A 21,343-nucleotide genomic window follows, 5' to 3' on the forward strand; every position below is an offset into this window, starting at 1 on the left:
CTTGTCACCACAAATCCATCAACAATTACAATCTTTTGCGTTTTTGCCAGATGGGCAGGTAGCACAAAACTTACGCGCTCCGCGTTCCTTACCGTTAAGTCTACCTTTCCCTGTTCGCCTAATAAACCTTTCATGATCCAGAAGATTCCGCTTATTAGTAACAGGTCGTTTCACCATATTACGAAAACGTTTCGGCTTAAATTTCTTTTTACCGAACGATCTTTTTCGTTTCATATGGTTTTTCCAACCTTGATGTTTAGTCGAACCCCTCGACTCACAGCTATATTGTCCTGGCACGCCATCAAAGTTTTGACAACAAGATTCGTTGAACTCAAGCCTTTTAGCTTCCTTATTCAGCATGGCGTTCAAACATCTTGTCCTCACGAGTTGTCTAACAGCTTCTATTCTTCCTCCCAAAGAATCAACAACCTAATTCTTTTCAAGTAGAAGCTTAAACGCCTCGTTTGCTGCCTTATCCCATCCTGGGGGAAGCTTAGCAAAGAAAGTATTCTTCATGACTTCCTGTGTGCCACCAAGCAACTGATAAAAATATCGTCTATACTCACAAACGAAATTTTCAAACAGACACATGTCACAAAGCCTAAGCTTTGTTAAAGCTTCTAAGGCAACTACCTTTGTGAGATTCCTACTGGTAATTGTTATCCCAGTAAATTCTCGACAGAGCATATCCTTGAAGAGTGCAAAGATAGCCTCTCTGTTCTTCAAGTCACCTACAGTATCTAACAGACCCGTACCAGCTTTTAGACTTCTCCAAAAGCTTCCTGCAGCTCCCTGCAGTGTGGATCTTAGAAACCTGTAAGTATCACTGAGTCCAAAGTTCTTGTTTTGAATATGAACCCAGTTAACAGTTTCCCATGCTTCGATTGCATCTGTTACATTCGTAACATAATCGATGTTTAGGAAACTTCCGCTAGACGGTATCTCCACCATTCTAGGTACAAACTCCGACCTTATCCTTATAGGATAAGTTTGTTTATATTCGGGTTTAGAGATTTCCTTAAGGAATCCTTCGAAGGAATTTAAAGGGTTACGAATTTCTTCAAGCGAGTCATCTTTAAACTCAAGACTCCCTGAGTTTCGAGATTAGCTCATCGAGCTCCGCCTTTTTAGGACCTGGAGTAAGTTTCAATCCTCCAGTTTCGTCTCCTTTCCTTTATTTCTTCATTTCTTCCTCATAATACCTGCTGATTCGTTCAGCATCCGAGGTAGAAATTTCTGGAATATCAACCTTCCGTTTTCCATCCATTTTAGAAACAAAGTCTTCTTCCTTAACACCTTTCATAAAGAGTTTTTCCGCCTTTTCCCAATCACCTTGGGTTTCTTTGGCCACAAACTGTGCATATCCTGGAGGCAATCCGGGATATTTTGCCTGCAAACTAGCCACGAACTGATCCAAAACATCCTGACCACCCATGGTCAATCTGAATCAGGTCTCAACTCAATCGCAAAGTCTGACTCTTTATATGGTGTAGGATCTGGATCCAACTGGGATTCGCCGTACCAATAAGGAATTATCGCCTCAGCTTTTTCCAACCACTTATTCTGAAGCTCTAGCTCAGAAACTTCAATGGTAGAAATCCGGCAAATAAAACACAAAATCTTTGTGCACCCTTGACTAAAAGCCTTTTGAATAACATCAAAAAGTCGCTTTACACCTAGCCAAGTCAAATATTCTTCTCAAATATCTGGGTTGCCGTTACAGAGGTCCAACACAACCCATTTAACCTCTTGTTCAGTATATCCTTCAATAGGCCACACTTGTTCAATGTCACTCAACACCAGAGTCATCTCCTATTTTACCGGCTTAGTAAAATAGTTAGAACACGTTCCAATGTTTTGACCTTTTGAAGTACAGAATTAACCTTTTCAATCTGGTTCCCGATCTGGGTTAATTCTTCGTTTAGAGCAAATATACGATACACCGTATAATTCACTCTTATGTCTAAGTTTTCAAGCTTCTGGGTCAAAAGCTCTAACTTATCTACGATAGTATTTAACAAGCCGATCTCCGGTTTTACCTCGAGACCATGATCTAAATGAAAACAAGTCTTATTCAAACAGACTTCATCATTTAAATCATTATTCATGCTATAGAACTTTCAACAGGTTAACAGGTATAAACACATATACCCCCGGTCTTCCAAAGCTCTGATACCATTTACACCCACATAATATTTGTTAACCTTAAAGATTATTAGGAATGTTTAGAAAATGTGTTTAGTTGGTTTGAATAAATTGGTGAATAATATGTTTGGTTGAGAGAATAAATGGGTGAGTATGTTTTATAGATTACTAAATTGCCTTCCTTTTTAAATATTAATATAATAGTATTTTTTGAATCATTTATTTTAACCCCTTATATTTGAAATTTTGCTAAAACTCCCCAGCCATATAAAACTTTAATTTGTAGCAAAATCACCTCTACTCACCCCAAGCCATTGTCGCCAGCCAGCCACCACCACCGGCCGCCGCTGGAAGTCGACGAAATGGTGCACAATTGGCCTTATATGGTCGGTCGTGTGTTGGCAAAGCCATTTCCAACCATGGATCACAAATTTATGGCTGTTTCACGACCAGATCTATGGTCATTTCACGGCCACATCTTTGGTTGTGAATCGGCCAGATCTGGCCGTTCCTAGTTGGTCGAAAAAGGTCTTACTGGTGCACGACCGGCCAAATCCCACTGGTCGTGCACCATTACAACGATTGACGCCGGAGGCCAACGGTGGTGAGTAACGATCGGCGGTGGTCTTGGGTGGCTGGGGGTATTTTGTTAACTTTTAAACTTTTTTTATGGTTGGGGTGTTTTAGCTAATTTATCAAATGTAGGGGGCTGGGTAATTGTTATTTGGTAGACATTTGAGGGCAATTGTGTCAAAAATGATTTTTAATTAAGGGCAAAATAGGTATAAAAATCAGATTACTCGGTAATTTTTAATCCCAAGGCTAGGGGAGGGTATCGGATTACCCCTCACATTACCAACAGTAAATACTATTTACAATAAAAGATTCCCGTAATAATTTATTACTTGTAAATCAAACATCAGAATCTTGCAAAATAAACAAAGATTACCCCCGTTATCTTATATGCCCTCGATCCAAACACACCCTATATATTAACGAACTCTTTTTTCTCAATATCCTAAACCCTATATTTTTTTTCATTCTTTAATACTGTAATTTTAATTCTTTGTTTGGAAATTATGTATTCTTAATTAAATTATTATTATTATTATTTTGAAGAGATGCAAGATGGGTTCAAACAATGGAAATAAAATAATGAATATTCGCAGTTTTTTATTTAGGAAATTTAGTTTAATCCTATTTAAACTACTGTTTAGTATTTATAAGAGTTTGTATAAGAACTAGGTTGCCAAAAATGAAAATGGCGACTGAAATTTAACTCAGGAGAAAAAATAAGGATTATGGGGTTAACAAAGAAATTTGGAAGGAGAAATATTGGAGAAGGGCAATTATGTAATCAAATATAAAACATTAATAAATTCAACTTTTAAAATAATTTTAATGATTATTGAGGCTTAAAAAGAGAATTAGTGGGACTTAAATAATGTCTCTCCACATACAATTCATGAGATTGGATTTGATTTTGATTCAAACATTACTGCTTTATGAGAACACTTTGTAATCTAAGTGTTTAAATTATTAATTTTGGTCAAGAAGGTGTATAGGATCCATTGATTTTATTTCAAGTTGGGTAGATAATTTATTATTTATGGAGAGATTATGTATTTCAAATTAAAGAACTGACATATTTGGTGGACAGTGGACTACCTATTAAGTACAAATAATTTATTTTTCCATCTAATGACAAATTAAAATAGTAGTAATAGAACTTTTTGAGTCTTCCATCGAGGCAAGAGTGAATGACAATTGCCCACCCAAGATTTGTCATAATTACATTTTCCCACCCATCGTCAATCTTGGTCAATGGAATCCGTTACACGAAATGACGAAAGGGTAAAGCTACGAACTATTTAACTTTATAATTTTTAACTAGACTGAATAGCACAAATAACATTTTCCCATCCAAACTTTATTAAATATATTTTTCACCCTAATTTGTTAAAATTAACTTTTGAATTTAACGATGGTGGGAAAATGTCATTATCTCGGAGGCAATTCTCATTAGTTAATATTTGATTAGTACGTAGTTTAATGTTTGGCATATGTTCAAAGATTCTGATTTCTGACATTCCACTGATTCGCATTTGAACTGTGTTAAATATTTTATTGTTGATCTAAATTAAGTATAATTATATGAAAATGGTTTTGGTTGTCTCAATCACAATAAAAATGCAACTATATTCTAATATGTATGAGTTTTCTATAATTACATATGAATAATATTTATAATGAATCTCGCAAAACAAGAAATACGTGTAACATTTAAGCCTACTATATGTGCATGCTAGTACTCCCCATTTTTCTTTTTTAGACCAAGGTTGAATATTAATATTTGAGACGTGTAATATATGATCGATCTCCAGCTTGGTCCTCACACGTTATTTACATTTTTAATTTCAAATATTTTAATTTTGATACCATATTAAGTAATCGAAATTCTTATATGAGGACAACTTAAAGTATTTAACGTACCAATTTGTAAAATTGTCGACAATTTAACATTAGAAGATAAACATTTCTGACTTAGAATTTTTTTTTGTCCACTTTTGATATAAAACTGTCCATAGTTTTACATATTCACACAAACACAATATATATATAACACTCCACTTCAAATTTGCAATGCACAAAGTACAAGCAAAAATAAGAGAGACCCAAACCAAAAAAAAAAAAAAAAAAAGGTAAAGCAAACCCTTTCATTTTCATCTTCTATGGTCCTAAATTGGCTAAACAAAGGCATACACAGGAAGTACACATATTTATATAATTGATCTGTAGCTAGCTCAGTCATCGCTCTTGCCTTTGAACCCCACAAAATTATTAGACATTGGAGGAATCCCTTGTTGATTATTAAACACATTGTTTGGATCAATAATCGTTTTAGCTTTAACCAATCTATCATAATTTTTCAAGAAGTATTTTTCACCCCAAACTCTGGCAATTTCCACAGCATCCTCAGTTTGAACACTAGAATTAATCAATTCCATCTCTCCCAAATCAGTATCCATGTAATTAATATAAGCACACCTTGGCCCCCATGACACAAATTGTGTCATTTCATTATAAAATTCCCTTGCCCAGTCAATGTATTTCTTGCTCTTGTCATTGTCCTCTTCATACCATGCCACCAAATATTGAATTGTAAACAAATTGCCTTTCCTGTGAGGAAATGCAATTTCTTCACTACTTATTCTCTCCATAATTCCACCATAAGGGTCTAAAATCACATACCCTTTTGGCTCTTTTTCAAGAATTTCTAGTAATGAACTTATCCCCGTGGCTGAAATTGGAGTTTTGACATAATCTGATTTGGCCTTGAAGTAATTCTTGTCTTGTAAATACCTGTTTTTCAAGTCTAAAATTGAGCTTCCTTTACTTAACCCAGAGAAGAATAAAATTGACTCAATCCAACTCATTTCTTTGCAATCTTCTTCTCCAAGTTCCACCTCAGGAAAAACTTGGTTTATAATTGATAAAGCTTCATTTCTTGCACCAAGAAAAAACCCTTTAAATGTAGCTGAAAATTTCCCGATTTCTTCAGCCTCGGGCAATCCAGTTCCCACAAAACATGATATGTAAAATTCACCAGCCAATTTGGGCGCTATTTGTTGCCATTTGTTTACTAAGTTGGCAACATGGTGTTTCATGCCTGGCCTAGAAATGATAAAACTTGTCACAGTTTGTGGCACTTTGACCAATTTTATTTTCCAAGCATAAACAATGCCCCAAACTCCTCCACCTCCTCCTCTAATGGCCCAAAACACATCTTCTCCCATGCCTTCCCTATCCAATAACTTTCCATTTGCATCAACAAGCAGAGCATCCACCACATTATCAGCTGCAACCCCATATTTTCTCGACAACAACCCGAACCCCCCACCGCCAATGTGCCCGCCAACCCCCACCGTCGGGCAAGACCCCGCCGAGAATCCATGGACATTACTCGCCTGCGCGATGGCATAATACGTCTCGCCAAGCGTTGCGCCGCCTCCAACCCAAGCGGTTTCCGACGCCAAGTCCACCGCCACCTCGTTCAAATTTATCATATCAATTATTACAAACGAAGCTCCATCGCTCGCGAACGCGGACGTTCCTTCATAGCTGTGTCCCCCACACCTAACCCTAATTTCAACGGACAAGTTTCTGCAGCACAACACTGTGTTGGATATTTCCTCAACGCTCTTCGGCAAGATAATGGCAAGTGGTTTCGGGACCGAAGTGTCAGTAAACCGGAGATTTTGAATGGAAAAATTCAGGAGCTCGTAGTAATAAGTTGAGGAGTTGTTTGTTTTGGTGGGAAAGGTGGTGAAGTTGTTGATGTTATAGTGAGTTAAACAAGAGATGAATTGGTTTGTTGAGGAAGCAAAAAGAGAAATAGGGTTTGATAAAAGGAAGCAGAAGAAGAAGAAGAAGGAGAAGAGAGGAAAAGGGTTGGTGAGCGAGGTATCCATGGGCCTGGCGATTGATAGTTTGGAGAAGGAAGTCAATGGTGGGGAGTTAAATGCAAAAATGAAGAATCAACTTTAACGTTGAAGACAAAGGGAAGGGGAGAGACGAAGAATACGTAATATGCAAATACGTGGCCGGCCATTGATTTAATATTTGCAAGTTTAGCGAAGTGGAACTCCTTCATATTTAATGCAAATACACTCAATTTTAGAGCATTGAAACTCGACAAAAACAGACGATTGCATGAGAGAAATGACACAAAATTTGTATTCTTTTTCTTAACCGAGTTTGCTTATACGAAATTAATTACGTGATTTTTATGATCAAGTATTAGAAAGATTGGACTAAATTTATCTAAAGAGATAAGATCGGTTTAAGTTACCATAAAAGGATTTTAGACATTTTATTTATTAATGGTTTAGCAATACTAGTAAACACTATGGCTTCGTTTGGCTCAAGTTCGGGAATAATACTTTCAATATTCTTAATAAAGTTAAACAGTAAAATAACCAAAAACTTACAATATTATCTAATATTATTCAACCTTTTTTAAACCCCCTAAATTTATTAATTTAATTAAATATTTTTTTTCGAAATTGTAAAAACACCCCTAAACCCACATTATACCAGATTTCGACCACCACTGCCAGAAGTTGGTCGGAATCTGGTAGGATGGCACACTACCAGCTGGATCTTGTCGGTAGTGCGCCAATCTAGCATTTTTTCGGTCAGATCCATGGTGGATCTGGCCGTTGATGACCAGATCTTTGGCCGTAACCAGTCATCAACGACAGCCAACATATGGTCGTCGTTGACCATCAACGACGGCCGTATCTTTGGCTGTCGTTGACGAAGATCTACTGCTAGATCTGGCCGTCAATGGCCAGATCCAGCCGTAGATCTGGCCGAAAAAGGTCATATCGGCGTACGACCGGCAAGATCCAACCGGTCATGCGCAGATACGGCGACTCTGGCCACCCTCCAGCGGTGGTGGTCGGCTGTCCGTATTTGATAGGTGGGTTGGGGGTGTTTTTGTTAACTTTTAATGTTTTATTATAGGGGTGTTTTGTAAAAAAATAAACATAGAGGGTATTTATTAATTTGTAAATTCTACATCGTAATACCTGCCCAATTCAACTTTTTTCAAAAAACCTTTCCTAAAAACGTAAAAATGTGAACCAAACGGAGCCTATAAGATATAAGTTCAATTAAATTTTCTCCTATTGAAAATTATACTGGGAGACGCTTTCAACCATGTGCCTCTCTATCCATCCGACCATTAGTGAGTGGTTTGTATTTATTGATTTTCTATAATAGAAGTTTGGATTTTCAAATAAATGTTGAAGTCTACCCATGAAAACTTTTTCATATACAAAATGATCAAAATTATACTTTTATATGTTAATATCATATCACTAAAAACGCAGTTTATGAAACAGTATTTAATATTTATATGCATGTCACTTGAGATTATTAGAGGTTTAAATTAGAAACTGTAAAATTTTCTCTTTTGGATTATCAACGTACGCCATTTAAAATTTTGTCACTTGAGAATTTTAATTTTTTATGTAAAAATTTTGTGCTCGTATAGGATATATACTATGAATACATTTTCACAAACTACATATCATGGATATCCTTATATTTGTTCATTTACAGTAAAATCTCAAACTCAGAAGAGAATTTGGATAAGGAAAAGGAGATTAGGTTTGAAGAGAAAGAGAGAGTAAAGTTTTATATATATTTATCAATGAATGCCGGCCAACCATAAAAATCCAAGGCCTGCTAATGTTTGTATTCAGTTGAGACATATATCTTTGTCCATCCACATCCATAATTGCTTCATTTTTTTAAGAGAGCGGCGCTGTGTAATAATAATTCATAAAAATTAAAAGCCAATGTTGTTTGATAGCAAGTTCAATCTCTTGCTTAATGCTGCGTTTAGGTAGTTTTTAGTTTTGTACCCATCCTTGGGCAGCACAGATGCTAAGGGTGAATTGAGAATAATGTAGATAGATATATAGTCTTAGGTTCGATTCTCTATCTAGGTATTCGCCATTTAAGTGGGGGTTGTGACAATCGGTTGTTGTGATAGTCTCCCTCAAGAATTAATCAAACTGCCTATAAACTTTTAGTTTTGTCCCTTCCAGTTTTCTCGTCTTTACCGTGATGTGGGTTTGTATAATTAATTGATTAATTAACTATTGGTTTAGAAACATGGTTGTATTACATTAGTATCAACCTCCTCAAGTTTAAATAATTTGATATTCAGGAGAGAAACATATTCTGTTTAATGTACTTTTTGGGTGACGTTTTTCTTCTTGTTATAAATAGCAGTCCGAAATAACAAGAAGAATTAGAAAATAATAATAATTACACACTAAACTATTAAACAAAAACATGTGTAAATTAAAACGAAGAAGATGTTTCTTTTGTCCGTCTCTAATTATCTAAAAATACCAAAGGGAAATTATTACTTTAAATCGGACAACTTGACCTTTTTTCTAATTTTTGATTGGACCATAAAGAAACGTTATCCATGAATTATAGAATTAACTATATAATACTAATAATCAATCAATTTCGTCAAAGGTTTTTTTTTTTTTTTTTTTTTTTTTTTTCTATTATACAAAAACAGGATTGAAAGTGAGATTATATACGATCCATAGCTTAAGATAAAGTATTTTTCTCAAGATCTATTTATCTTCATCTAATAATCAATTAGACTGGCCCTATTATCTTCATCTAATAATTCCTTAGAATGAATATCTCTTTACCTTTCACCAAATATTAATCACATCTTCATCAAAAATCAAGTCTAGAAAAGCTTGTCAACAACCTTACAAATAGAAGATCTTATCTTAATATTTGAGGTGGTCTGACTCCTCACCCAATAAGACCTTGTTGAATGAGATTATCCCCTCTATAAACCAGTAGACTTGAGCGTGCCTAGTCGATTTGGACTCCAACACTCCCCTCCACGTCAAGTCCATATATTGGGTCATGTCTGTTATTAGAGGTAGTTGTCGGCTTTAACTCCTCCCCTTAATCAAGTACCACTCAACTGCACAAATATGCTCTGACCATAATAGAATTTGAGGTGGGTCTGACTTTTTACCCAATAACTTTGTTAAATAGGAGGATTACCCCCTATAAACCAATAGGCTTAAGCGTGCCTTGTAGATGTAGACTCAAAAAAAAATTTTTAAATAAAAAAACTTAATTTTTTTTATTAAAAAAAAAAAATTTTTATTTTTTATTTATTTTAAAACATATCTTAATTAAATTGATATTTAATAATGTCCTTTTGAAGTTGTTATCATAATGTTGTGTTGATCTGCTCTTTCCCTAAACTTCTTCAATTTCTAGCCACAAATTGAAAAGATGGATTCATTTTTACATGGTTGTGTTTTTGTGCAATTATTGGTTTAGATTAATACTTCTAATAACATCAATCAAAACAATATCAATAAACAAAGTAATGGGACAGAACGAGACGAAGGAAAGAAAAACTGGAATTTTCGGTTTTGCCGCATTGATTCCGGATTCTCCGATTCCGTTGCACACCAGCTCGAAACTTTAAAACACAATTACAATATTTTATCAATATAATTATTGAAAAGTATTTTACTACAAAGGATAAAACAAATTTTCATAAAGGTCTAAGAAAATTTCAAAATATTTAAGAAATTCAAAATAACTTAAACATAAAATACCACTTATTAATACATATCTATCATATAGTTATTTAATTTAGTAAATATTAATCACATTAATGATAAGTAAAAAGAATCATAAGTGAAAAAATGTATTAGTTTGGGGTATCACTGTAATACTCTAGATTCTCTCCAATATTTCGAAAGCTCTTTGAGTTAATAAATAAACCCAGGGGCGCTCATTCTTTCTCATACTATGCAATAAAATATTATTAGCACAAATTTTAACATTTTTTTTTTTAAGTCGCATACAACTGCTGAAACATTCAGCCAGTAACTTAACTTGTATATACAATTATACATATATTCCAATATGAATTTGCTAACTATAATTACCTGTAACACAAAGCACAACACATCAAGTTTATGAATCAAGAAAATTTATATTTCATGTCTATCGTAAGCCTTCCATCTTTCTATCACAACCTTGAACTGATCATCCCTTCTCCTGATCTGCAAAACAAAGAGGTTTAGAATTCAGATAAGCGGTTACTTCAGTCATGAACGGAATAATAAAGGTCAACAAAATTATGATTCGGTGTATTGATACCAGAGTGAGAAAGAAATATTAGTTCGTCGAACTCGAAAAAAGGTGTAGTTCGAGTACATCCTACAATTTAAGTTCTAAGTACATGAATATATAGTTTGCTTTTGTCCTGCACTTTTTAAGACATAGTCCTAACTAAAAGGTCGAAAATTGATCAAATATTCAATATCTACTGGGTGAAAAATGACTCTAAAGTTGTTTTAGAATCTTAAAATTGATATTCAAAAGATGAACTTTCTCTTGCGGATAAATCCATGCCTTATAATCATCATATGCCCAAGTTACTTCAGAGTTCTGACAAAAGTTTCAAAGTTCTGGCTACTCATTGCTGAAGAAATAAGGAGTATATACAGAAGATGAAGAGTCTTTTTTAATCACGATATATATGCATCTCATTCCGAATTTGATAGTAAGAACTTGCATTTTTCTGCTCAAAAACTAAAACAATTAAAAGGATAAATGCTTGATATTGTAATCTACAAATGCTTGCGACTAAAATTCCACATGTTTTGAAGCATATGACTAAAAGCTACAGAAAGAATTACCTCGACCAATGGGTTTTGTCCACGAAGCAACATATCCACACTCTTCTCAGTCTGTAAAATGAGATACAAACAATCATACAGTGGAAAATGTATCTGATAGGAACTCACTCCCAGATTGATAGGAATTGGGTCGGGCAATGGTTTTTTTGTAGGCTTAGGTAAAACTCTCATTGGAAAACCGACTTACAAGGGAGGGTGTCCAAGCCCTTATAAACCACATGTCTACCCACTTTCCCTCTCAATTTGGCATCCTAAGAGTATCATATGAAAGGAAGAAGTTATCAATCAAACAAAGTCCTAATTATATTCTTTTGTTTTTACAGTTTAGCAATGCGGAAAGTACGTGTGGTTTCATCTTGCCAAAAAATTTTATTCCACATCTAAGTTTGTAAAGCCTTGAAAATTTATAGCTAAAGAAAATACTACAAATGAGCCAGAATTTTTAGCTGTTATCTCACCATACAACAACTTTTGGAGCAGAAATTCTTAGCTAAATTTTTCAAAAGCAATTCTAGTAGTCAATAGTTTAGAACAAGATACGAGATTTCCATAATGCTAGAGATTTCCGTAATGCTAGAGACATCATCTAGAATCCTTTGAAATAAAGAAATACCTTTCGAATTTTGAACTGAAAATGATAAATAAGTTGATAGGAATACCTTATGTGTAACCCAATAATGCCTTTCTCTCATCTCAATCAAGAAATAAAATGTTGGAGGGGCTTTCCTTTCAAGAATGCTTTTCTGACATCTTCTAGCTCGGGCTTCCTCATCTCCCAAAGTAACAGTTTCTACTCCTCCAATCTTAAAAAAAAAAAAAAAAAAAAAAAGAAGCAACAACAACAACAAAAATCAAATTCCATCTCATTCTTAAGTGCAGATGGGGTTTGTTATTTCAAAGTCCAGTGAAATGAATATAACTGAAACATATTTTCTGAGTGGTTATACTTAGGTTCATGCCGCGTGTACCTTACACTCAAGCATTAGACTTACATATTAATACTAGGTCTTTAACTGATAGCTTAAGCTTTTGAGTCAAGTGGTTCCTTAAAGTAAGGAGGCATGTTAAAGTTGAGCCCTTTCCTATTCAATGTAATTAAGTTTTTAAGTCAAGCAATTACTTAACGTGAAAACAAAACATACCAAGTCAGAAAGCGTAGGATTCTTTATTATATTTTCAAGCCACTCTCCATGAGCTGTACCAATAAGCATGACACCTCTCTCGGCGATGGATCGACAAGCAAGAGCTTCAGCTTCAGTTCCAATTTCATCAACAATGATCACCTCAGGCATGTGATTCTCGACTGCTTCAATCATGACTTTATGTTGCAAGGACGGTTCCGGGACCTGCATTCTTCGTGCATTTCCTATTGCTGCATGTGGAATATCCCCATCGCCTCCAATTTCATTGCTTGTATCAACAATCACCTATACCAGTTTTATTTTGCACAAACATATGTCAAAAACAGCTAAAGACACTAAAACTAAAAAAATAAAAAAGCATCAGAAGTGAGACAGGGATGACAGGGTCAAGAAAAGCCCTACTAACCACTCTTTTCTGAAATTCGTCTGACAGGACACGGGCAATTTCTCGCATAACAGTAGTCTTGCCAACCCCAGGCCTGTCAGAAATAGAGGAAAAGGACAAGGAAAAGGTTGAAGTTCATAATGGATATTGTCTATTGAAATTAAAATTGAAAATTTTCTGTAGTCTACTAGATCAAAGGAAGAAGCAACTCTCACAGCATCGAAAACTCTTATGTTCTGACATTTTATCGGACCACAATTCCTTATATAGGCTTTTAACCAATAACATTCTAATCATAAGGATGAAGGATGGAGTAGTTTTGAATTCATTTCAGACAGAAACAGACTTCTTCCAGAGCCATGTAAGACATAAATGAATGACTACAGGTCTAAATGATTTTCTGCTTCACATTAAAGATGAGCTGTGAAGCATCTTTTGTTATATATACTGCAACATTAAATAGTACAAATAGTTAACTGACCTTCCAACGAACAAGATGCTCTTGCCATAATGAAGCAAATCATAAACCATGTCAATGTGACCACTGACTGCCCTGCCAACTCGGCAAGTTAAGCCAACTATTGCCCCTTTCCTACTCCTAATTGCAGATATTCTATGCAAGGTACCCTCAATGCCAGCTCTGTTGTCTCCGCCGAAATTCCCAACAGCATTTTGAGCATACTCCAATTCTTCTGTTGATACCTAGCTAATAAGCATCATATTTAATGGAGGCTAACTGAAGAAATCTCTGTTCTTCAAAAAATTTATCTCCTTTCTTGGTATTAAAACTTTAGAATGTCAAATAGGAAGTTTTCAATCAAGAACATTTACAATAATCAATCATGAGTTCATCTGAACAAAGATGCAAATGGGAAACATTGAGTGAGCAAAAACCATTTTATGCATTTCACTAACACATGCAAATAAAAAGCTCAAAGACGCAAAATCATGAATTTACCTCAGTACTCCTTAAGTACTTCCCACCTAATTCACCTTGATAGCGGGCTTCTGGCAAGCGTCCCAAGTCCAGTATAACCTATATCAAACATAGCAGCACTAACCATCATCTTATGAAGCAACAATGTTGGGTAAACTTTTAAAAGGCACAAAGCTCTCAGATATCTAAGAAACAATAAATACAGCCAATACACAGAACAGCAACTATTCCTCTCATAAGCAGCAATTGCATTTCAAAGTCTCTTATTCATTTCACCATGAGGAAAGATGAATTCATAAATCAACCCACATCCTTCTAAGACTGACCAATGCACAAAAGGGGTAATATGACTAAATTCAAAGTTCCTCCTCTTAAAAACATTGGCATCCTAAATGGCCAAATAGGGGTCATTCATCAACACTAATTCACAGCGAATGGATGCGTTATAGCATCCTCAATCACAACAGCATGTTTATCCTAAAGCAACAAAATCAAATCCAAAGTTTAGAGATTTGTTACCTCTAGAAGTTGTCCTCTCTTGGAATCATTATAAAGTCTATCTCGCAGATCACATGGAAGAATCTGTCAAAACGACAAAACATTCATATTAACAGAACTCATTAACCAAACAAATCAACTCCAAATCACAATCCAAATATCACAAAATAACAATAAAAGAAATCTATTGACATTAAATTGACTAAAATAGAAAACTATTTTCCAGAATTGATGAGTGAGTGCCTCATTTTCTCCCATATTATCAAGCAACAGAATTTCATTTTCATCACAAAATAAACATTAATGAAACAAAAATTGTTAAAATAACTAAAATAACAAAACAAAAAGAAAACATGTAAGTATAAGGCAACCCCACAAGACTAAAATGCAATGCAGAAACTGAAACCAAGTCCAAAAGACATGAAGTACTAATTTAAACAAACACAAAGAATTCATTAATCAAACTAATTAACTCTAAATGACAATCCAAACATCAGAAAATGAAATAAAATTGAGTAAACTTGCAATTTTCTTTTCAGAAATAATGAAAAAGTGCACTCATTTTATCCCATATTAACAAGCTACAGAATTTCATTTTCATCACAAAATTAACAACGTTGTAAACAGAAATCCCTTAAATAACTATAACTAAAAGAAAACCCATAAGAGTAAAATGCAATGCAGAAGCTGAAACCAAGTTCAAGCTACTAAAATGAGAAATAACGCAAAAAGAGTTGAGGAATGGGATTGAGAGCAAGAGAGATACTTGCAAGAAAGCATGGAGGTCATCTTCAACAACCACATGGGCATTGTGGGATGATGATACATGGAGAGAGAGTGAGGTGAGTTTTTTAAGAGAAAAGCGGTTGGTTTTTGAGGAGAAGAAGGTGTGTGAAGTGGAAGAGGTGGAGTACTTAGTTGAGAAAGTCAAGTGGGAAAGAGTGATGCTTGGAGTTGGAGCTGCTTTCATGGCTCTATTATTGAAGGTTGAAGATGATGTTACAAGTTACGAAATACAGTTGACACATGGAGACTGGAAAAGGCTTTCGGTATTTGGGCTATAAGCCCATTTAAGAATTTACTGGCCCTAAAGTACTTCCAAAGAGCACATGTTTTCTACCAACAATAACGACTGCGTTTGTTTTATTATTTTGAGTAGTATTTTTGAAAAATTTGAATTGAATTATCATTACGAGAATGATAATAAGATTTGAACTTGCAAATTTGTTTGGTAAGATTTTTTAACCTCCTATATTTGTTAATTTAGTTAAATATCTCATATAATAAAAATTTTAAAATTAACAAAAACGCTCCCACCCACCCATTAAATATTATTCGACTATCGGGAATATGTGGATGGGTGGGGGTATTTTTGTTAATTTATAAACTTTTATTGTTTGGAGTGTTTAGTTAAATTAAAAAATCTAAGGGATTAAAAAAATCAAAATATTTTGATTTGAATAAAATATGATTGAATTTTGAGAATAATGAAACAAATATGTATTTTGATCAGAATAAGATAGGAATAATAAAACAAACACATCCGGTGCAGTCATGAATCACTTAATAATACCTATTATAGTAATATTTAAAAATTGTGTTGGTTTAATTAAAATATTAATCTTTTATCTATTGGTATGTAAAATTTGTACATAATTACGATAGCAATTATAACACAAATTAATACAATTTATATTATAAAATTCAAAGATAGGTCTACTATGTTATTAGAATCGGTGACATTATCGAACAATGTTTTGATAATATTATTAGACCATTAATTAAGACATAGCTCCTATTAAAATGAAGCAATTATTGGCTAATGTTATTTTAGTTAGGTGTAACAATATTTAAGTTGCCTCTTCCCTTCAGGTCAGATAACAGGTCTTTTAACCATTGGAGTTAGTAATATCTAAGCGTCTTATGTTTGAGTCAGGGAGAAACACTTATCACATTTGTGTAATTATTTTGATTCATTAAGATTAGTCTTGTAGGGTGTTTAGTGGCTTTGAAGATTAGGCAGGACACTTACCACATTTATGCAATTATCTTGATCCATTGTAATTAGACTTGTAAGGTGTTCCGTGATCATAAGAATTAGACAAGCTTGGTTGACGATTATGCCTAGATACCTCCGTTGTTAAAAAAAATATATATATATATTTAAGTTATAATAAAAGATAAGATTTTTTTTAAGTACAAAGATATATATATATATATATATCTTAGGCACTACTTTAAACCAAAGATGTTGATATGAGCAATATTTGAACATAAAACCTCTTGTAAAATATTTTTTTTCTTTTTATTTTTCCCATAAGAAATTCCCTACCATCAATTTTTGATCAAATTATTAAAGTGGTGTTCACTATTGTTTGATCTTGGAAATATATTTGTTCACTTAAACCATTTATGTTTCATAAAACAAAATACAGTGAATCACATTATTTATAAATAATTAAAATACATATTGGGTGCGTTGTTTGGTTATTTGGAATAGTATTTTAGAATTTATTGGTAGGTAAGAGTTGGTGATTATTATGAGTTAGAATTTAAAATTAATAAAACCCCCCTAAGTTTGCTAATTTAACTAAGTACCCTAATATATAAAATTTTGTAAATTGATAAAAACATCTCCACTCACCCCAGTTGCCAGATTCCGACCACTACCATCAAAATTGGCCGAAATCTAGCTTACGAGTTACAACGCACAGATCTGATCCACCATGGATCTGCCAGATCTACGCTAGATCTAACCGTCGCGACCCAAGATATGACCGTTGTTAACAGCTGATCTGGCCAAATCCAAGGTGTATCTGGCCGAAAAAGGCCTAGATAGGCACATTACCGGCAGTTCTAGCTGATAGTTTGCCGTTTGATAGATTCCGACACCACTGACGGTGGTTGCCAGAATTTGGTAACATGGGTGGGTGTGGGTGTTTTTGTAATTTATAAATTTTTTATTAGGGTGTTTTGTCAATTAACAAACTTAAGGTTTAAGAAGTTTTTTAATTAGGATATTATTGGAATAAGGACAAAATAGTGGTTATTGGTTAACAAACATATTTTATATGTGTTCGTTCGATTATTCATTCGAATGTCTATTAGTTTTTATATATCTTTAATACTGTTCTAGATAAAGATATTTTAAATTATTTTCAATATTTAAAAAAAATATTTTTAATTATCTTTAAATTTTTTAATATAGAAAAAATCAAATTGTAAAAAAAATTAAAACCCCATAAGTGGGTCAGATTCAAATTGCGGATAGTGGTAAGACTTGAGAGTTATAACCGGAGGCAGAGAAGAGGGGACTTCTGAAATTAATACAAAAAGCTCCCAACAAATAGAATTCATATCAAATCAAATTCGTCTCTTTGCTTGTTAACTTGAAGAAGACGAAAGAGATGAACATTAATGGTAGAAGTAGTAGAAGAAAGGGTTTGATCTGGAAGCTTCCTCAAATTAAGCTCAAGGACCTCGGCAAAGTCGGTCCCCGCTTTCGGCGCCGGCATTGGCTGCGGCGTCGTGTCGGCGTCGGTCCTCGTCGGAGTAGGCAACGACACAAATAAACAAAACCCGTGATTTTAGAGAATTCTCTTGACGGGTTGTGGTGCTTTTGTTTAATATTTTTATATTTTTGTTTGATTAATTCGACTCATTTTATCGCTTAATGTCTTGTTTGAAGAGAAACCCTTAAGCTTTGTTTGGTTATTTAATTAAAGTATTTTTTTTTAGGAAATTCTCTGTGGGTTTGTTCATTAATTTTTATTTTTTTTGATATACCTGTTTCTTTAATTCATTCCACTTTACCACTTGTGGTTCTTTGAAGCAAAACCCTTGCTTGGTTCCTTTCATTTCGTGAGCATTGTTGGTTTTTTTTTTTTTTTTTTTTTTTTTTTTTTTTTTTTTTTTTTTTTATTGAATTTGTTATCTTTAGAGAATTCTCTTGAGGTGGTTGTCTTCATTATGTTGAATTTTTTGATATTCTTGTTTACATTTCATCACTTTATGTCTTGTCCAAAGAAAAACGCTTGTTTGGTTCCTTTCATTTCGTGAGCTTTGTTTGGTTTTAGTATTAAAGGTTTTTATATTGGAAAATTTTCATGATGGGCTGTGTTCATTTTGTTGAAGTTTTTTGATTTTGTTGTTTGATTAATTCACTGCACTTGACTACTTCATGTCTTGTTTGAAGCAAAAACTTGCGTTTTCATTCTTTTTTAAGCTTTGTTTGTTATATCATTAAGTTATTTTGAGAGAATGCCTTATGGTTTTTCTTCATTCTGTTGAAATTTTTTGATTTATAGTTTGATTAATTTTTTCCATGTACCACTTCATGTCTTTTTTTGACCAAACCCTTGCTGATTTGTTCATTTGTGCTTGGTTGTATTTCATTAAGTTTCTTATAGACAATTCCTTTGATGGTTAGGTTGTGTTTATGTTTTTGAAAGTTTTGATATTTGTGTCTTATTAATCTAGTATGTACCTAAAGACATGTAAGGAATTATATGCGCAATATAATCTACACCTTAAAAAGTCACTATTGTTTTGGTATCGGAATGTTTTCTGAATGCCACATTTAAAAATTAAATGTAAAACTTCTAATGAAATTAAATTGTTACATGATGTACTTTTTAGTATTTCCTATTCTCTTTGTTTCTTTTCTATATATTATATTAAAATTTTCCGTTTTTGCTTCTAATTTGGTGTTGTAAATTGTTATTGTATGTGTTTATGTGTGTTCAACTCCCGGTGTTTTAAGTTGCAGATGTAAATTGGGAAGGGGAAGATTTAATCTTTTGAGGCATATTTCATTAATTCTTGAACCTGAGCAAAAATGGTATTGGACCCTTTTGATCTCTCTTTCCCCTAACATTTCTTTAGTGTTTTTTTTCTTTGATTAGTTCTTTGGATCTTGATTGGTTGCCATGTTGATCAGTAGACAAGGATGCTTTTCCTTTTACTTTGTTGACAGTGTGGGTCTAACACTTTTTCAAGTTTCAATGTATTATTAATGTAGCTTGCTTTTTGATTGTGTCGCTTATGGTGCTAATGTAATTTTCTGCCCTGATGTTTTTTGTGACTATCTATTAGGCTTTAAAATTTTAAGTGTTTTCTTTCAGGTATAGGCATTGGTCCCGGACTTCCTGTCTACAGTTTGGGCTGGTTCGGTGCAGGATGTGGCGTTGGTATGGATTTGGCTATGGTCTCGGTAAGGGTGTTGCTCATGATGAGTATAGAGATACTCAATGTTGGGACTTCGTAAGTATACTGTGCTTTTTTACTATTATATCCGGCTGACATATATTCTCAAACATGCTTTTTTTTTTTTTCCATATGTACTTCTGTTTGGTAAATATTCTCTAAATTGTTCCTAAATGTATCATTTTCTGTTTCTGTATTTTTTACATGTAATGTTCACATTATTGTCAATAATTCCTGCAATTCGTAAGTGGTCTATATTTTGCAATTTATGCAAGAGTGGCATGTAGAAGTTAGATACATCTCAAGGTTGCTTGTCATCAACATGTCAAAAATATCAGTGTTGGGTTCAAAAACTACATTAATCTGAAACATGATTCATTCTGGTCACTGGTATTCAAACTGTGTATAATTTTTGTGACAGGGCAAGAATCAAATGGTGCTGTGATGTTTTGTTATTAAGTTCTTTTAACGAGCTGAAACTTGAGATACATTATTTACTGATACTTGCCTCTAGCAGTAATGTTATAGTTTGGTTAATCCTTTTCAGAAAGATTTTTTTTTTTTTTTTCCCTTGCTGTCAGGGATGTGCTCGGTGTCTCTAGTTGATGACTTGCCTCTAATACCAAGAAAATAGTCAAAGTGACTTCAAGAGAATTGAGAAGTGGAGAAGATAGATCAAACTTTGACAATCTCTCGTCTTCAATTTGCATTAAGTAGGAACCTTTTAGTTACATTATTTAGCTATACATATGCGTGCATTATAGAAAGTGGTTATTTGGCGATGCAGATTGTGCTGTCTATCATATAAGGTTGTCATCTTTTCTTATTTTTAGTTATTATGGTATATGTGATAACCAGATAGTTGTTTTAAAAAGTCGCTTCCTATAATCATAGTTGACACCTTGTGCACTCGACATTCGACAAGTTGTTGTCAATCAATGTCTTCATAAAGGTCTACGGTCTCTCCTTCTCAGTATTTGCTACTATATATTAGTTTTGCAGATCCTTTGAACTGTGAGGTGGTTTGATACTAGGTTTTCGTATTGATTACGAATACCTGTTGTGTTGTAATATCATCTTACTATCATATATAGTTACTTCTTGAAATTTCATAGTTGACACTTGTTGCACTCGACATTCGACAAGTTGTCGTCAATCAATGTCTTTATAAAGGTCTACAGTCTCTCTTCTCATATTGCTACTATAATTAGTTTTTGCAGATCCTTGAACTGTGAGGTGGGTTTGATACTAGGTTTTCGTATTCACTCGATTACCGGTTGTGCTGGAATATCATCATACTAATCATATAGCTTGAAATTTCATGGCTTATCCAGGTTTACTGAGGGGCTTTAAGAAACATTGGGATATTGAGATAGTTCACTTTTCTTGATCTGTGATTTCCTTGCGTGCTGTGTGAAAATTTGTTTTCCTGACAATGGAGGGTTACTTGAAAACTGTCCAAATATTGATTTAGGGTTTAAACCAATCACCTCCCCGCTGGTTTTCAAAATTGACAATGTAGTCCCTTGGTTATGCAAATTATCCAACCACCTCCTTTGTTAATTTTAGCCGATAAATATAACTGTTGACCAATTTTGACGCTACATGATAATATTTCCTTAAAAAATTCAAAAGAGAACCTTAAAATTTTTGAAAAATTTCTTAAAAATACTCGAATATCTTAAAATTATGTTAAAATCAGAATAAAAATTAAAATCATAAAAATTTCTTTTGGAAAGATTAATTATAAAAA

The 21,343-nt window shown here is 33.8% G+C and overlaps 3 protein-coding genes across 3 annotated transcripts; all 3 read right to left on the reverse strand.

The window, feature by feature from the left end:
- Positions 1 to 429: 429 nt before the first annotated feature.
- Positions 430 to 951, reverse strand: LOC116145433. Its single transcript, XM_031430892.1, has one exon. It carries the CDS (start codon positions 949 to 951, stop codon positions 430 to 432), a length of 522 nt encoding a protein of 173 aa, XP_031286752.1.
- Positions 952 to 4,887: 3,936 nt separating this feature from the next.
- On the reverse strand, positions 4,888 to 6,617 carry LOC116145434 (reticuline oxidase-like). The gene has a single exon (XM_031430893.1). It carries the CDS (start codon positions 6,615 to 6,617, stop codon positions 4,950 to 4,952), a length of 1,668 nt encoding a protein of 555 aa, XP_031286753.1. The 3' UTR covers positions 4,888 to 4,949.
- A 3,939-nt stretch (positions 6,618 to 10,556) lies between these two features.
- LOC116145397 (uncharacterized protein ycf45-like) lies at positions 10,557 to 15,374 on the reverse strand. Its single transcript, XM_031430863.1, has 9 exons — positions 15,152 to 15,374; positions 14,407 to 14,469; positions 13,909 to 13,986; positions 13,432 to 13,652; positions 12,972 to 13,044; positions 12,566 to 12,850; positions 12,083 to 12,226; positions 11,424 to 11,474; positions 10,557 to 10,784 (listed from the first exon to the last, which is right to left on the reverse strand). The coding sequence occupies exons 1-9, from the start codon at positions 15,353 to 15,355 to the stop codon at positions 10,713 to 10,715; spliced, it is 1,191 nt and encodes a 396-aa protein (XP_031286723.1). The 5' UTR covers positions 15,356 to 15,374; the 3' UTR covers positions 10,557 to 10,712.
- Positions 15,375 to 21,343: the final 5,969 nt, after the last annotated feature.

This window comes from Pistacia vera, unplaced genomic scaffold (genome assembly GCF_008641045.1).
Source record: "Pistacia vera cultivar Batoury unplaced genomic scaffold, PisVer_v2 Contig461, whole genome shotgun sequence".
Lineage (NCBI taxonomy): Eukaryota > Viridiplantae > Streptophyta > Magnoliopsida > Sapindales > Anacardiaceae > Pistacia > Pistacia vera.

Excerpts from the sequence above, each read along its gene's own strand:
- LOC116145433 (XM_031430892.1), bottom strand. The coding sequence starts at position 951 with ATGGTGGAGATACCGTCTAGCGGAAGTTTCCTAAACATCGATTATGTT.
- LOC116145434 (XM_031430893.1), bottom strand. The coding sequence starts at position 6,617 with ATGGATACCTCGCTCACCAACCCTTTTCCTCTCTTCTCCTTCTTCTTC.
- LOC116145397 (XM_031430863.1), bottom strand. The coding sequence starts at position 15,355 with ATGAAAGCAGCTCCAACTCCAAGCATCACTCTTTCCCACTTGACTTTC. Across the intron at positions 12,851-12,971 it reads ACGAATTTCAGAAAAGAGTG|GTGATTGTTGATACAAGCAA; the intron begins GTTAGTAGGGCT and ends AAACTGGTATAG. Across the intron at positions 11,475-12,082 it reads ATTATTGGGTTACACATAAG|ACTGAGAAGAGTGTGGATAT; the intron begins GTATTCCTATCA and ends CTCATTTTACAG.